We start from the raw sequence: 17,397 nt of genomic DNA, 5'->3' as shown, positions 1-17,397 counted from the left end.
TGTTGAATAGATTTAGTTCAGCACATTTTGCTTTTAATGCTTAATGTCATAATCTTAGAAATCTCTTTGATATTGAAGCCAAGTAATACTGACTGGCTTACAATTGTACTTACTTTGGTTAATTCTAGTTCAACAGTCTAAAACAGATCCAGGATATTCAGGTGTGCGAATGAGTCCACTAATCAAGTTTTCCCTGCCTAAGAGAGGTCGTGATTTCTGTGCTGCTCAGTCCTGCACTGTGTGAAAATGTCAAGTGGGGGCAGTAGGATATATGGCTTGATTTGTAAGTTTTATCATGTCAGTTTAAAAAAGGCAAGCAAAAAAAACAGTACCAACAGAAAACCTCCCAAGCTTCATGTCTTCTTGAGGTAGAGAGCACTATCTTGTTTTCTGATACACATTAGTGTCTTCTATAAACTACCCTGTCTATTTAATTTGAAAGAGTGGGAATGGAATATGTAGTGTTCAAAAGCTGTAGCTTTTTTTTCTAGTGTATACCCATGGCACGCTTTGTTTTGATGGGAATCAAGTGTAATGTCTTATTTTGTATGGTAGCAAATAATATAATTGGAGTAAACTAGACACTATAAGGGTATACTTTCAGCTATATTCCCCCTTTTTCTTGGCTTTGGAGTGAGAAAGGCAGGGCTGAATAGAAAGAGGAGATGAGAGTTTGTGTCTAACTTTCCATTTTTATTATTCAGGCTGGAAAAACAATTGAATTTTGTGTTGCTCGTTGGTGGGCAAGCCTTAGCGACGTTAGCATTAATTACACAGTTTCTTTTCATGGTGTACTTTGTGCTACTCCTCAGCTAAACATGGTAAGTCTTCCACTCTGTTTATCTAGAATCATTCTGAAGTTCTCTGACATCTCAGATTAAAGAAAAAAAAGTGTTCTCTGTTCTATTCTGTACTGAAGTAGACGAAAAGCATGGTTATACCTAAGATGTTTGTGTTTTGCTTTAAAAATAGGTAAATAGAAACTTAGTCCTGCACAAATCCCATTAGTTTTGAATTTTCTATGCCTTTCATTATGAATCAGCAAGGGAAAAATGAACAGAAAAAAAAAAATACCCATGACACCAGTAGAAAGGGCATATTGAAAGATTCACATTGTAACTATTGTGAGCTTCTGTGTGAAGAAACTTTGCTGAAACACAATACTCCAAATAGCATTTTCTGAATAAAACGTTACTAAACTTTACTTCATTCTGTTCAGTTTTTTGTTGATGTGCTGATTTTGGTTTGAGATTCATTGTTTAGGTCAGTTGAAGGCATGATGGATGGCCAGCATCATGACTGCTGAGGTTCTGTGATACCAAAGGACTGGGAAGTTACTAAAAACATTAGTATCTTATTTACAGTACTGTGTTTTGCTGCAGTGTTCTTTGCTGTCCTGTGCAACCTGCCTTGGATTGATTTTTTTTTTTTTTTTTTTTTTTTTTTTTTTTTTTTTTTTTGCCAGCTCTTTTTCAAGGGCTGAGATGGTTCTGCAGGATGCAGTACCATACTGATTTCTCCTTGCTCCCTCCTTTTTTTTTTTTTTTTTTTTTTTTTTCTCAGCTAAGGGCCAGAACAAATTGCAGTTGAATGCGTTTAGGCTCTAAGAGCTGAGTAACCTGGGGGAGAAAGGAAAGGGTATGTTGTGCTAAGGAACCAGGTCTTGAATCAGTAAGGCAGGGGGAAGAAGCGTTGGTGTTGTGCATGGCAGCCTCTACTGAAGTGGGTTCAAGCCACACCAGAGGTGTCAGATGAACTGGAAAGTGAGGAGTTAAAAGTGAGATAATGCATTTTTACCCTTTCTTAAACATTTTAGAATTCAATAAATTATATTTTAATAAAGCTGATATACTCGTGGCTTTGTCATGAAATACTGCTAGAAAAAGCAGACTTCCAAAATCACTTTAACCATTACTAAATTTTGTGTGTAGTGTTTCTTTCGTTAACATAAACTATTCTGTAATAACAATCCTATGCAGAAACACTATAAAATACTTGATTTAAGATTCTAAATGAAAAATGCTTGCATTTATTGAATTACATATTCATAGGAAACATATGCCCTACGTGTGATTTATACAGTTCTGTACAAATTCCTTAAATTATTAATACTAGATAGTCTTGGAAAAATAAATATAAGTGAGACTTCTGGCTGTATCAGTAACTTTTCTTTTATTGTAGTTTTCTTCTTGTTGTTTCAAGTCCCAGTATGTCTGCCTTCTTCAAGTAGAGATAAACTTGTGATGCTTTGAAACTCACAGTATTACTTCTAGTGTTGATATAGTTACAGCTGTTATATTTATGAGGGATAAATCAGATGGTCCATGTCTGATGTTACAAATGCATAAAAGCATAAGTGTTATGTGTTCTCTCTTCAGCATGCTTCAGAAGGAATTGTACGGTTTGATGTTCAGTCCATGTTGAAGTATGAGGATATTGCTCCATGCATAAACCTGAAAAGCTGGATTCAAACTCTCAGGTACTGTTTCTGAGGAGCTGTATGGCAAAAGTGAGGGAACTATTAGTGTGTGTCTAAAATGGCCACAAATGAACAGTGAAATCTAGGGTAACAAAAGTATATTTTCTTGTAAAAATTTATGTGGGTTTGGAGGCATGAATTTAGAAACCCTGTTAAATTTGTTAGCATTTTATTTTTTAGTTCCGTTTAGGTTTGACAGAATTGGACAATTATTGTGACTTCTTCCATATAAATTTTTCTTAATCTAAATTTGAAAGGAAAAAAAAAAAAATACAGAAACTTCTCAGTGCTTCCAAAGGAGGCAGCTGTAAAAAGGCATTTTAGTATCTAATGAAATAAATTCTACGGAGTTATTTGGTGTCACCTTTTTTTTTTGTTGGTTTTTTTTTTTTTTTTTTCCTTTGAAGCAGCTGCCTCAGATCCTGCCTAATTTTCACCTGGAAACATTATTTTCTCTCTTTTGCTTGGTTGGAAATATTTTACTGTAGAATCTGATACTGTGTTTTATGTGGAAAGTTGTATTTCTTCTGTTGTCAGTTGTGTCTGTTTGACACATGCTGGCATGGAGGAAAAATTACTTATCAATGCAGTAGTCACTAACGTTGGTAGTTCCAGGAGGGGAAAGAGATGCCGTACACTTTAAGCAGTACGTGTAAGGTTTTGGCCAGACAATTTCTCAATGGTCAGTAATCTAATATTTTCCATATCCTGGACCCTGCAGTGATAATCTTGGACTCTGAGAGTTCATGTTTCTGAGTTTTACATAGGTGGTATGCATTAAAATTGTTCCTTTGTGGTATTACTCCAATGTCTTACAAATTCTCTTCTAACATAAATTTCTATAGCAAACAGTTATCAACTGTGTAGTCTGCCCTCTAGTTACTATGCCAGTAACCAGTCTGTGACTGAAAGTGCTGATTGAAGCACAGATGAGAAGGCAACTTAATTTATTATTAGGAAAAAAATTACTTTGTTTTTCCCTTTTTTTTTTTTTTTTTTTTTTAGTGGCTTTCAGTTTTGAGCTTAGATGTGCTTACTGAGTTCTTGTTTTGCCAGTGTCCGTAACATTGCTAAACATTTTTTGAACCATCATTCATTTTAACCGAAAATTTTAGTGTTGTATTCAGATGTGCTTCAGAATCTTTCTGCTTAAAGAATACAAGTTTTGACAGCAGATACGTGTTTCTTAGCAGTGCCTTCTTCGTTTGTTTTTATTTTAACTGCAGACCAGTGAGTGCTAAAATAAAACCTTTGGGATCCAGAGATATTTTACCTAATAACCGTCAACTGTATGAGATGATTTTGACCTACAACTTCCATCAGGTAGAGTTTGTGCTTGTTGTTTTTTGTAAGTCGTTGATAAATATAGCCTGTTTTTTAAAAAACAAGTTTTAACTTTACCTTTCTGTCAGAAACAAGTGTTTTAGATTCTCAACTTTCAGAATTCTGATCTGGTTCTCTTTAGGAGCTACTGTGATTTCAAATGGCTTCAGGTCAAATTTTTTCTTGAATGTGTGTAAGACTTATACTTGTTTCATTCAACAGTGGCTGAAATGTTTTGAACTTTCTTTTAATAGCCGAAGAGTGGAGAAGTAACTCCAAGCTGCCCACTTCTCTGTGAATTATTGTATGAATCTGAATTTGATAGCCAACTGTGGATTATTTTTGACCAAAACAAAAGACAAATGGGGTCAGGAGATGCCTATCCACATCAGGTACAGAGTACTGTATTTATTATATCTTCTTATTTCTGCACATTGTGAAACTTGGAGTTTTTCCCCTTCCATGCATGCTGTCACCTCCTAACAGACCCTGATGCATAGGCACAATGCCATCTTGTGAAGAGATGAGGAAGAAGTACAGTCATACCTTTCAGTGAGGATACATTTGAATGAAAAAAATAATAATTGACTGATTTGTTTCTGTGAACTTTCTGAGTTTAATTTACTTTTCCGAGAAAAGACTAAGAGCTCTGGTATGTTTTATTTCTACAAAAAGCAGTTAACTCATGATCTCTTGCATTTTTGATGGGGCTTCTCAAGAAATGAACTGAAGCTCAGTTGCCTTTAGTGACGACTTGTTTGTTTTATGAAGATGATACCGTAAACTTTTCTGTTTATGTAAAAGCATATATTGTTTGTTTTTCTGTAGTCTGATAGCTCAATTGCTGTTTCATTCACAAAGACTTATCTATGCAGTTTGTCTTTAAGCAGCCTTCTAAATGCTAGAACTCAGTTACTTCCTGTTGCTGTCTTTCAAAGTGAGTTTCAAAGAAAGGACTGACCATTGTGGAAGCATATGAAAGATAACTTCTGAAGTGTGTCTTGAAAAGTACCAAAGTAGTCTGTGACTTGCACCTGGTGCACCACTGCACTGCATTTCTGATGTTCTGCATCATAGAACAATTCCAAAGCAATTCAAAATTTTCTAATCCAGGAAGTTGTATCAACAGGAAGCATGATTCTAATACAGAAGAAGGAGATTCTGGGAGAAGGGTAGTCCTTAATTAACCCCTCTCAGAACTACCTTTTTGGATTATAGCAACAGCACCAGAAACATCCTAAAGTGAACCTAGCATACTGCTACTCAAAATATCTTTGTGATACCTTTTTAAGTTGGTAAAAATTAAAGAACATTTTCATAACTAAAAATCCATGGTTTTTTTTTTTTTCTTTGCTTTGTAAATAAATGTCATCTGTCTATTCCTAATGGCAGGTACAGAAAGCTTTGTGCAATCATGTCAAAGAGTTGCCAGTTCTTTAATGACCTTCAACTCTGCAGTGTGAAACTGCTAGAACAATAGAAAATGTACTGTCATCTTAACCACTGAACACCTGAAGTTCACAGTAAACAGAATACTTGTTAAGACAGACCTGCCAGAAGTTTTGCACTGAACATTTAACAAGAAGTCTGATTTCTGTTTGAGCAGTTAATACAGTGTTAGAATGGGAATGAATTATGTCAGCCTATTTTGTGGTCTTAAAATGATGAATTATTTTCAGTTGATCAAAAATGTGTTTAGCTGTTGAATACTGTGAAGTATTTAATCTTGACATTTACAAGTGCTTCTTTCTTTCAGTATTCTGTGAAACTGGAAAAAGGAGATTACACTATTCGGTTACAAATTCGTCATGAACAGAACAGTGAGCTGGATCGCATCAAAGACCTTCCATTTATTGTTTCACACAGGTTGTCTAGTACCTTGAGCTTAGATATTTATGAAAACCATAGTCTTGCTCTCTTAGGAAAGAAGAAATCCAACAGTTTGACATTACCACCAAAACACAGTCAGCCATTCTTCGTTACATCTCTGCCTGATGACAAGTAAGTTTCTGAAGTCCTGTTTTCTCAACTACATCTAACCACCACTTCTACACCTAAATAAAATCATGCTTTGTTTGATAGTGTCTACCTGTTTACGCTTGCTATTATATTTTTCTCACACTGTTCAAATTATTGTAGTCCAAACAGAACATTACTGAACCTAGTTCTAACGCCGAGTCTTCTTTCACTGAATAGAATACCAAAAGGAGCAGGACCAGGATGTTATCTTGCAGGAGCTCTTACACTGTCTAAAACAGAACTTGGAAAGAAAGCTGTGAGTATCTTTAATGGGTGGGTGATGGCTTCTTTTTTGGAAATTTCTGAAGCGGGTAAATAGCATGCCAAGGAAGCACACTGTATGTTATGGTTTTAGTACTGTGAAGGCCACCACCTCTAGTGACATAACGCATTTTTGAAGCAGTTGTTTCATTATAAAGTCAAAGTAACTTAATTCTATTATCATCTTAAAATTTCAAACGTAATTACGTCTTCTGAATTTTGAATTCTAATTCCTTGTTTCTGAATCCTTATTTCTAGAAGAAACTGTTTTTTTTTTGGTGTGGCAGCCTATGAAAGCGACTTTGTTCAAATGCCTTATGTGGTGTCATTTTTTGAGTGAAAACTATATGCATATGTGTTTTGTGCTTGTTGCTTCTCCAGTAAGCAACTATACTCTTCCCTGCATGCATGCAGTTTGCAGAAAAAAAATCTAAGTCCTTCTTTAACACCTACATGTTATTTTTACAGAGAAGTTGTTTTGTTGTCTCAAATACTTAAGCAGATATTTTTACCTACTGCAGACTGATGTTGTCAGCCACTAATATGACTGTATGCTCCAACAGAATGCCATAAGATCTCTATGTTGTGGTGGGAAAAAAAGCTATGTGGCATTTTTGCTCATGGTGTAGTATCCTATAAAAGCTACTTGCTAACTTGAATGAATCTGTTGTGCAGCAGTGCTTACAAGTAACCAGTTTACTCATCTGTGTATCTTGTGATTCCTTTAGCAATTCAAATATTTTTAAATAGTTGGCAAAGAAAAGAATGCACTTAGAGCAGTGCTGGTGATTGATGGTTAGTATTTAGAAGTAATCCCTGCTCATATATCACTAAATGTGACTGATCAACTTAGATAGAACTACAGTGTGTTGGTTTTTTTTTTTTTTTTTTTTTTTTAAAGGAAGTAAGTCTCTGTGAGGAGGTTGACACATACCTTTAGATCTTGTTGAGTAGACAGGGGTAGTTCATTCAGTCTAATGTGTTGCTGGTAGAACTTCTGAAGAAAATTGCACATACTAATCTCATGTGTAACTATAAGTTAGATAATATCTACCAAGAGTATTAATGAATGAATGAGGGGTAGGAAAAATAAAAAAGGTAGCTAAGCTCTTTAAACTATGAAGGTTTAGATATATTTGTGGTTCCTGCAATTTTGCAAACGTACTTTCTTGAAATCCATGATAAATCCATTGTAACAGTGTAGTATATTTGACTCAACCTGAATTCTGCATTTTCTTGAACTGTTGGTTCTAGTTCTTATTTTATAACTAGATTAAGTGATTATATACAAGGATTTCTGGGCTGGCAAGTAGGAGGTAATAAGTGTTGCCTGTTGAATTTCATTTATTGATGGTGAAGAATGCATAAGAACTTACATTCAGAGAATTCTAGCTGAGGCTGTTGTATATCATATTCTAAGACTTAAATGTTCGTATTTCACTGAAGAAATGATGATATCAAATAACATCAACTTATTTCCATTGCCTTTAGTGGATCTCAGTATGTAATAGCAAACAAAAGAATGAGTAGTCAGGGGAGTTATCTCTAGTTCAGCAAGTGGGTGCAATTTCAGGGAAATGTCTTCTGTACGTTTCCTAGGAAATGGAACAATGCCACTAAACAGTTAACACCTCAAATCTGTGCTTTGGAAAATGAATTTCTGTAATGTCATTAATGTAAGCTAAGTGGTTAACAACACTTGCTTGTCTTACAGGAATAAAGAACTACATACAATAATGTACTGTTTTATTAACTTTAGAATGAAAGAGCATGCTTTAAGAGCATGTTTGGTCATAGATGTGACTCTCTAACAGTTTAAAAATAAGTAGGTTGAAAACGTAACCATAATTGTACAGAGAAGGTGTCTCCATCCTGTGTGGTGTGTGCATGTTTTCTTACAGTATGTTATTCTAACTCCCAGGGGCAGTCTGCAGCAAAGCGACAAGGAAAATTTAAAAAGGTACTGAATGTTAGTTTTTGACAAAGATATCTATATATCTATATAAGTCTTTTTGCATATGACTTACAGAATTTGTCTGCCAGTATTGATTTTTAATTTGTCTCCCTCATTACCTCCTTAGTCCTGGGTTATTTGCTTTAGCACTGTAAATGCATCTCACTGTAACTGAGAGGCACGTCAGCATCTGAATATTTCTGCAATAAGTGCCATAAAAATGCATGTGATTAGTGGTCTGTAACTTTCTGTGAGATATACAGGCATCTTCAGTGTTTCTAGTGAAGATTTTCTGTGGCAAGTGTTTCTACCCATTGTGTTCTGCCTGCAGATTAGGAATTGAATACAGACCTACACTTGACATACTATTGGATACCAGACTGCATACCAGAACAACTGTCTGCTTATGAGGGCTTTGTTACAGTTGTGTAAAAAAATAAAAGTAAAAATCCTAAAAAACAGCTTTTGTAGTGAGGATGACCTTGGTTAAGAAGTATCTCAATTCACGTATATTTATTCAGATATGCAAATATAACTTGCTGTAGGCTAGAGTATATACAGTGGTGTAGGAGATGGTAGAACTGGGGGGGGAGAGAAGGGGGAGAAGAATGTGTGGCATATATAAGATGCATTTTGGGGAGTGGGACAAAGCAAGTGACTAAGCGATGTTCAGTCTTGCACTTTCTCATACTTTCGATGGTAGTCTCTCAGCAGGCAGAGACTTGTCTTTTTTTTTTTTTTTTTTTAATAAGGTTTGTTTTAACAGGCTACCTCTATAGGGCTGCTGTTTGTGGGGAGAGGTTTGTGATTATCTTTATTTCTTGTTTTGTTCTTCTGAAGCTATAAGGCTATTTTCATTCCCTTGTTTTCAAGATACTGTTTTCTGGAACATCATCCAAATTAGTTAGGATTCTTATTAGAAATAGGGCATGAGAGTTGTGAATGCCATAGCTGATAGCAGTAATCTGTTTGGTTTGTTGTTTTTTGTTGTTGTTGTTGTTGTTGTTGGTTTCTTTAAATGACTGTTAACTAGGCCTGCTAATTTAACTTGGTATTGGTGTAATAACTGTGTGTGATCAGACTTCAGAAAGATTTTAATTTAATTAACTTGCTGCAATTTTATTTTCATAATTTCACTGAAAATTATGCAGATCACTTTTTAGAAAGGTGTTTTAAAAATCCTTCTGAATGTATGATTTTTAGTGGATAGGATATAAGGTCCTTATTAAGTAGATCTGTAATAAGGGAGTTAATCTCCAATCATAATGTAATTTAACAAAACAAATTCAAGGTTGCACGTTATGCTATTTTTTTTCTTTTAGAACAGATTTGTGTTCATACCTGAGCAGTATATAAGCCAAAATGAAAGCTGTTCCTTTTCTGGGTACTTCCTATTATTTACAAGATGTATCTGCACACTAATAGTGGATACATGAAATTCACTGTATTTCACTGCATTGATCCACAATAGCTTCATTAATGAACAGCTTTTTCCAAGAGTACGGGTCTGTGGGCATCCTTCTGGACAAGTTTCATATGTTTACCCTGCCCTGTCACTCTGAGTCTCCTGTAGTGCAGATACATATTTTTTTTCCATGCTCAAAAACTTGTTACTGTATTTCTTTTGCAGCCTGGTCAGTCAAAAGGGCATACATAGATTTTTATTTTATTTTTTGCAGATGTAAGTCCAGCACCAACTGATAGGATTAGCAGTGTTTGTTTTAGTTTTATGGATAAGTTTGTTTTGATACTAGTGACTAGTCTACAGATTTTTTTTTTTTTTTTTGTGTTTTTTTTTTTTTTTTTTGGGGGGTTTTTTTTTTGGGGGGGGGAGTGGAAGGGTAGAGAGGAGGTATGGAGAAGGGCAATGTTAGCTTGCCCCTGTATGCTCAACACTGCTAATAATCCAGGATGACTGTTTCTTGCAGAAACAGTCTTTATTCTATTTTGTATGAAAGCAACTTCAGGCTGTGTCAGGAAATGGCACCCTGCTTTTTCCAAAGAAGGCAGTTAATTCTTTTGTAACTGGACTTTCCACAGTATAAGCAAGAGTCTTTGTCTTACTGGAAGTGTAGCCCAGAAGCATTCACCTAATCCTTAATTTTCTGTTTCAAAAGTGGTGCCATGGGACTTAATTTTATCTGAACACAAAAATAAAAAACCCTTAGGCATGGGTTTTTATGAAATGTCTTCCTGTCTTCAGTATGTCTAGACCTTAAAAACAAAAAAAACCCTTTCTCTTTGACTACTGATCACTTGATAAGCATAAAGTTCAGAATTCAGTGATGTTTTTCTTGGAACTCTCGATTTCCACTGAAGTAGGAAGAACCGTGTTGTATTGGCACTGAAGCTGGCTTATCCTTGGTTTGCAGTGTGTAAGCACATTGCTAAACAGCCGTGTTTAAAAAATAATAATAATGAAAAATTTGGTTCTTTATGCATTTCTTCTTTTACAAACTACCTTTTGTTGTATGGTTACAATCTGACTTTCAACTTGTCTCCAGCTTTTGTTTTTAATATAGGACAGAAATGGTACTAGTGTCTGGTCTACAAGAAACAATTCTGTTACTTTACATAATGCAGATTTTAAACAGCAGTGTACAGAGTGATTTGGGTTGGAGGGAAGCATAGTGTCATCTGATTCTAAGTGAAGTGCCAGGGACACTTTCCACTGGATCAGGCTGGCCAGGACCTCATCCAGCATGACCTTGAACATTTCCATGGATGGAGCATCTGCAACTTCTCTGGGCACTTTGTTCCAGTTCATCACCACTCTCTGAGGAAAATTTTTTCCCCCTTAGATCTGATCTAAATCTCCTTTTGTTTATTTATTTACTTGATTATAAAACTGGATGCCTTGTCCTGTCATTTCAGTCCCAAATAAAGAGTCTTTCCTGATCTCTTCTGCAGGCCTCAGTGAGGTCTTCCTGGAGCTTTCTCTTCTCCAGGCTGGACAAGCTCAGCTCCCTTGGCCTTTATTCATAGGAGAGGTGTTCCAGCCCTCTGATCACCTTTGTGGTCCTCTTTTGGACTTACTCAAAAACACCTGTGCATCCTTCTTATGCTATAGATCCCCAGGCATGGATGCAGTACTCCAGACAGGGCCTTATAAGGGCAGAGTAGGGGTGACAACCATCTCCCTCTCCTTGCCTGCCTGAGAGGTAGAGAATTCGTGCATTTCTCCCTAGCTTGCCATTATTTCCTATGCAGATATTAACAAAGAATACAATCCTGAAGTGAATTGTAAGAGTAAATGTGTCAGATTACTTCCTTTCAGCTTTAAACATTATCCTTGTCTATCCAGCTTTCAATAATACAATGAAGTGTGCCTGCCCAGTTTGTTTAAGTCTCACTTGTGAGTTTCATTTTCAGTTAAATAAAATGATTGCCATAAAAACAATGGTATACAAATTATCTGAATCTTAAAGTAGATACAAATTCCTTAGACACATTTCAGCTGTGTGTATGTAGACATGCATGTGCATGACATTTATTAAATGGAAAATAAGACAAAAGGGAGGTTTTAGTTATGATGTGGAAAGCCTTGAAGTGAAAATATTTTTTAAATGGAATTTCCATATAAAGTTCCAGATGTTGAAACATCAGACATAAGTATAAATGAAAATACTTAAATGAAATTGGTGACTATTCATATAGGTCCTATGAAGGCACTGTACATATTGCATATGTACAAGTTATAGTTCAAGTTAAAAGTAAACCATCTGAGGCTTACCAAATTGTACAGAGAGTATACCGACCAAAGTGCATACCATGTATACTTCCAAAGTTTTTAATACTGCTTAAGTTTTTTAGAGGATAAACAAAGGGCAGCTTTCACGTTAATTTGTACGTTGCCTTGAAGTAATCCTTTCAAGGCATAATATTCTTGTTTGCTGCCATTCAGTTTGTAGCTCTTGTGTGACGTATTGTAGTGAAGCTGCTTTAGCAGGGGGGTTGAACTCTTGATGATCTCTTGAGGTCTCTTCCAGTGCCTGTGGTTCTGTGATTCATAAAGAGCTATCTTCTTTCTCCTTTAATCTCCAGTAAGAGTTTCTCTGAAGGCAACAACATTATCATTCTGAGATGTTCTGCTAACTGGAGGGGGATGCAGAGCTTTGAGTAATGCTAGTGTTTGCTCATAGAATAGAGATAGAATAGATAGAATAGAGAATGCGGATGCTTTCAGTCTATCTTATGCCTATCATGTTTTATTAGACAATATTTACCCTTTGAAATGCATTTGATTTCTGCAGAGAAGCATGCATATTTTTATGTAAACTCTTGAAAAAAGATACCAAGAGATGAGACCTACTGTTTTCCTTTCAGTGGTCATAGTTTGTAGTGTTTGTAGAATCTCATGAGACTAAAAACAGCTGGCTGAGAGCAGTGATTTTACTGCCTTTTTGATGGCACAAGGGCTGCTCTGAAAGTAGTGCCTCCTATTTTATTATGTTGGCCCATGAAGTCAGAGGAAAATGGTTGGTGATATGGTAATAGAGGCTGAACCTTCCACCACTATTCCATTCCGTTTTGTTGCCATGCAGCCAATGGTAGCAGAAGGACATTCTGACAAAGTGGTGTCTGACATCGAAGTGCATGTGAAGAAAAGGGATGTCATTGTATTCCTTCAGAATGGAAAAAATGTGCCCACTGACATTCATCAACATCATTGCAGGATGTTTATGGAGACTGAACAGTGAATGTGAGCATAGTGAGGTGGTGGCTGCTGCTTTTCAGCAGTGGCAGCAGTGCGTTATTTCTTCTGGTACAGATTGTTATGGCTCTTATTTATTGCTGGCAAAAATGCTGAACTAATGGTGAGGAATACATTGAAAAATAATGTTTTGTAGCTGAGAATTTGTTCTATCAAATAGTGCTATCGTGTTCTTTGTATCGGATGTAGTTTCCATGGAAATAAATAGGAGGGATTACTTTCAGAGTGACCTACATTGAATTAGTTGCTTAAATAAAAATGTTCATTCTTACAACTAGGATTTTGCTAATGTAATTACACTTGATTTAAAACCTTAAACCAGCCTTTTGATATAGACAAGGCTTGAGAATGCCCTGAGCATTTGAATAGATAACCTCAAACTTTTTTAGCTAAGCGGAGTAGAGGAGGCCCCTATGTAAGGAAATCCTGAAATATTAGAATACTTCCAGGCAAGCAGATTTCTTTCTCAGGCAAGTGTTAGTAGAATGTGTTTCATTAAACACTGCAAACTAGTGATTCAGGTTTTCTTACTGGACTAGATTCTTAGACATCTTAAAATGTTTGGTTTGCTTTAATGAACTAGGTTATTAGTTTCTACCTTTCTAATTACTGTAGTCAGCCCCAGCACCTTGTTCCTGACTTCTGTATCCTCCTCTGCATGAGTTTGCCTTTGTGAATTGTTTTGTCGTGCTTTGGTCTAGGTATTGCTGAAGTCTTGTTTAGGTGTGTGTACATAGGTCATGCACTTCATACTGGTATAGGGTAATTCCTATGAAAACTAATGTATAGCAGTGCTCCAAACAACCTTTAAAAATATATCTGTAAATGTCACTTCTGTAGTTCAACCTTTAACTGCATGATAAGTAGCAGGAATAATTGTCAGAAGGGAACATTAATGTCATTTTGTCTTGGGCATACTGAAAACTATGCTGGTTACTTAGCAAGCTGCTGATCTGATAAACTGTCATTTGAAATAAAATTGTTCTGCCCCACCATTCTTGAATAGATTCAGAAGTGTAATGTTAAAGTCCATTATTCCAAAGTTATGAGTAGTCATTTATTGTGGTCACCTTTATAATTTCTGTTTAAATGATTGAAATATATTGTGCACAAGATTGCATTTCATTACGCAGTGCTGATTTCATTTGTGTATTCACACAGGTCTGTTTCAGGGTAATTGGTCTGAATAACTAAATAGCCAGAGCAGTTGATCAGACAGCACAACAGTTACATGATATTTCCACAGGAGAACTGTATTTGAAGTATTTAAATTGAAGTAATCTTCTTTGTGAAGTATTTTAAATAGAGAATAGCTGTGTATGTGCCTTCGGCGTTCAGTTTGTAGTGTTGTTTTTGTGGGTTTTTTTATTTTAAGGCATCAATAAAAACAACAAAATAACCTCCCCCAGCAGCTGTAATGTCTTAGAGAGAAAGACTGAAGTCTAATATTGGCTTATGTGAAAACTTACACATAAGATATCTCAGGATTGGCTTTCAGAGCATAGTGTTAGGTTAGCTTTTTAACATGAAGATCTTGTAGCTGATTCTCTTGTGCTGATTGTTGAGTAGCGTGAACTCAAGCTGTAGTATTTCAGTACCAGCATTTAGAGTTTTCATAGTAGTAAATAAGTTGTTATCTTCCAGCTATTTTGAACACAAATACAGGTGAAACTGGGACTTCTGTAGCAGCAAGCTAGGACATAGGTGGCCATCAGTGCAGTAGTTAATTAAGGAACGCTCATTCAGGAGAAATAAACTTGTTTATTGGATGATGCAATTCATGTGTATGTCATTGTAGTATTTCTAGAGTTCAGTTATCTTCATTTGCTTGTTTATTGTCAGATTTGTACGATAGGATCTCTGACTTCTTTACCTTTTAACCAAGCTGTTTGCTCTCCTTAAAAACAAAAACAAAAAAGCCACTGCTGTTTCCCTAATTAATATTATATAAATTATCTGAGCACACAAAAGTCAACTTGTTCAGTTTTAAGCTTAGTCTTGTACCAAGTGTGCTGTTTTATTTGCACCTTTATATGGCTTGAAAAAAAAAAAAAAAAGTAGTTCTTAGAGAGTAATAATACTTTTTTGTTCTTGGAGTTCCTATTCAGTGTATGTGTAGCTCAGAGTAGTTGCTTGCTGTGATTTATTTAGCTTTTGTATCCCCCTCAGTATGTGCCTCTTCTCCCACTTCCAGGATGTCCTTACAGTTCACTATCATCTGATACCATCACCATCCAAGAGTAAAAATGGCAGCAAAGAAAAAGAAAGAGAACAGGAAAAAGAAAAAGATGTAAAAGAAGAATTTGCTGAAGCTTTACGAGATCTAAAAATACAATGGATGACCAAGTATGTCTGCTGTCGTTACTACAGAACCTTGAAGCAGCTATACAAAAGAAACTAGGAAAAACATTGCTTTGAACTTCAGAACCTGTATTTTCATGTTCTCCTCTCTTCTAGGCTGGATACCCCTGATGTGTACAACGAGTTGAAAGAAGCCTTTCCTAATCATCTTCCACTATATGTTGCTAGACTTCATCAACTGGATTCTGAAAAGGTTATTTAATGTTTTAAAACTTTGTCTCACTGCATTTATTTAGCCTAAACAACTGAATCCTTATACATGTTTGGCCTTGAATTGACTACCATAGCTGTACTCAGTGCAATAAAGCAGGAATTCCTGATTAGATTAGATTGACAGTGATATAAGCTAACTGAACATGAATTACCTTATCCTGCAATAGAATGAAAGAAGGTGTGCCTTCATATAGGATGTTGGCTTCTCATCTGTTTCTTGTTCAGCTAAACCTATTGCTTTAGGCTACAAAGTGTTATTCTGATGGTATCTGAGCAGAGCACATGTAACATTTTGCTCCTCTTATGAACTGATGTCATAGCAGAATTGCCCAGACAAGCAAGGACAGTAACCTTTGAAATAATACAGCTTTATTTACCATCTGTCGTTGTCCTCAAAAATGAGAACTGCAAACTATTACACAGAAGTGTCTGTGTGCCTGGGTTATTTCTGTTCATCTTAATGATGGACACCTTCATGTGTATGTCAGTAGTTTTAATTTTTTTTCTGTTTGATTCTGATTTCGCATTTCAGTCAGAAGTGAATAACTGCTACCATTATTCCTTGAGAAATCATCAGTTTGTTCTGGAAGGTGTTTTATTCCTGTAAAATCTGCGTGTGTGTGTGTGTGTGTGTGTGTGTGTGTGTGTGTGTGTTCACTTTTTTCTTTTTTTACAGTCTGAGTGACATGTACTATGTACGTGGGGTATCTTGGTAATGCAGGCTTACCATCAGGTTTTTCCATGCGAGAAGTTGGAGAAGGTGTAGAAAAGGCATATTGAATCACTTAACCTTATTTCTGCATGCCTTTGCAATTATCCTAGTGGTAATAAAATCAGCAATCAAGTAGCATGATTTCATATCACTAAATGCATTTCTTCCCCTTCTTTTAGGAACGTATGAAAAGACTTGATGAAATTGTTGAAGCCGCGAATACCGTAATCTCTCATATTGATCAAACAGCATTAGCAGTTTATTTTGCTATGAAGACTGATCCCAGACCTGATGCAACTACTATAAAAAAGTACCTAACCAGTAAATAATTTTCTTGCATCCTATTTTTGTAATCTCTGTACTTTCTCTGCATATAAGAATTGGAATGACTGTAATTGTTTTGAATGGCTTGTCTTATTGTTTTAAGCACAGACGATTTCAAGCTTGTTTGCAGGATTTTGTTCCTTACTATATTCCAAGAATACAGGAACACTGAAGTCTGCAGTGGGTTGCCTAGAAATGATAAATAAAGTAAGGGTTCTTTCAGGATGTAAATGAATCTGAAAAAATGGGATACTAAGGTTGTATCAAACTTAATGTCACTTCAAAGGAAACCATTACAACCTTGATGTAGAGGCTTGTGTTTGGAATGCTAACTTCCTTTTCATAATACTTTGAAACCTTTTGTAACTGGGTTAGAAGCTAAAATTGATAGCAGTCTTAGAAGTAACTGCTTGCCAAAAATCTCATTTGTTTAAGATACAATGACCATAATTCTGCTTCTGAGTATTTTTGAGAATTTTTTTTTCCTATGTTACTTTTTACTTTTAGATATGTTTTCCTGAATTATCAGTATTCATCCCTAGGAAGACAGTATGTTCAAATTGATACCCTAGTCCAGAGAATTATTGTGGTATGGTTTTAGTCACAAATATAAGAGCTACAGATTTGAAGATTAGGGCCTTAGAAGGGGAGATTGAACGCTTATTTGTTATGTTAGATAATATACCAGATTTCAGTTGTAAAAGTAGTCTAGCTTTCCTGAATCCGTGTGTGTAATTCTAGAGTCACTGACATAAAAACAAAGTTATGCTATAATAAATTTCATTCTAAACATTTCTTGGTAAGTTGAACCATTAGATCATGTGATTGAATCTAACATCTGAAACTAAACACCAGATGTAATGGTGCTTTAAATGGGTGCAATTCCCTTGAAGTCAGCAGAATTGTATCTGCTCATGTTAGTGCTGGATTTGACTCCGCTTGTAATGCCAAGAGCTGTAAAGCTTTATTTCTAGATGCTGGCTTATCCAGTTTTAAAATCCTGAGCTGCCCTTGCCGTAAGACACCAAAGATGTTTC

At 35.7% G+C, this 17,397-nt stretch overlaps 1 protein-coding gene across 2 annotated transcripts in view; it reads left to right on the top strand.

Annotated features, from left to right (window-relative positions):
• The window catches only part of TPP2 (tripeptidyl peptidase 2), a 49,449-nt gene that overhangs the window by 20,379 nt on the left and 11,673 nt on the right, over positions 1 to 17,397 (top strand). Inside the window, exons 18-27 of one of the 2 annotated variants that reach the window (XM_042810175.1) lie at positions 705 to 821; positions 2,379 to 2,479; positions 3,706 to 3,802; positions 4,057 to 4,194; positions 5,559 to 5,803; positions 5,999 to 6,077; positions 8,004 to 8,042; positions 14,945 to 15,096; positions 15,208 to 15,304; positions 16,216 to 16,346. In XM_042810175.1, the coding sequence (XP_042666109.1) occupies positions 705 to 821; positions 2,379 to 2,479; positions 3,706 to 3,802; positions 4,057 to 4,194; positions 5,559 to 5,803; positions 5,999 to 6,077; positions 8,004 to 8,042; positions 14,945 to 15,096; positions 15,208 to 15,304; positions 16,216 to 16,346 (1,196 nt within the window). The remainder of the gene's footprint in view (positions 1 to 704; positions 822 to 2,378; positions 2,480 to 3,705; positions 3,803 to 4,056; positions 4,195 to 5,558; positions 5,804 to 5,998; positions 6,078 to 8,003; positions 8,043 to 14,944; positions 15,097 to 15,207; positions 15,305 to 16,215; positions 16,347 to 17,397) is intronic. The other variant, XM_042810176.1, reaches the window with a different exon arrangement.

This window comes from Centrocercus urophasianus, unplaced genomic scaffold (assembly GCF_019232065.1).
Source record: "Centrocercus urophasianus isolate 14NV4802_14NV808 unplaced genomic scaffold, USGS_Curo_1.0 seq_12, whole genome shotgun sequence".
In the NCBI taxonomy this organism is placed as follows: domain Eukaryota; kingdom Metazoa; phylum Chordata; class Aves; order Galliformes; family Phasianidae; genus Centrocercus; species Centrocercus urophasianus.
Note: the sequence above shows the minus strand (reverse complement) of the source record. Positions and strands in the feature narration are given on the sequence as shown.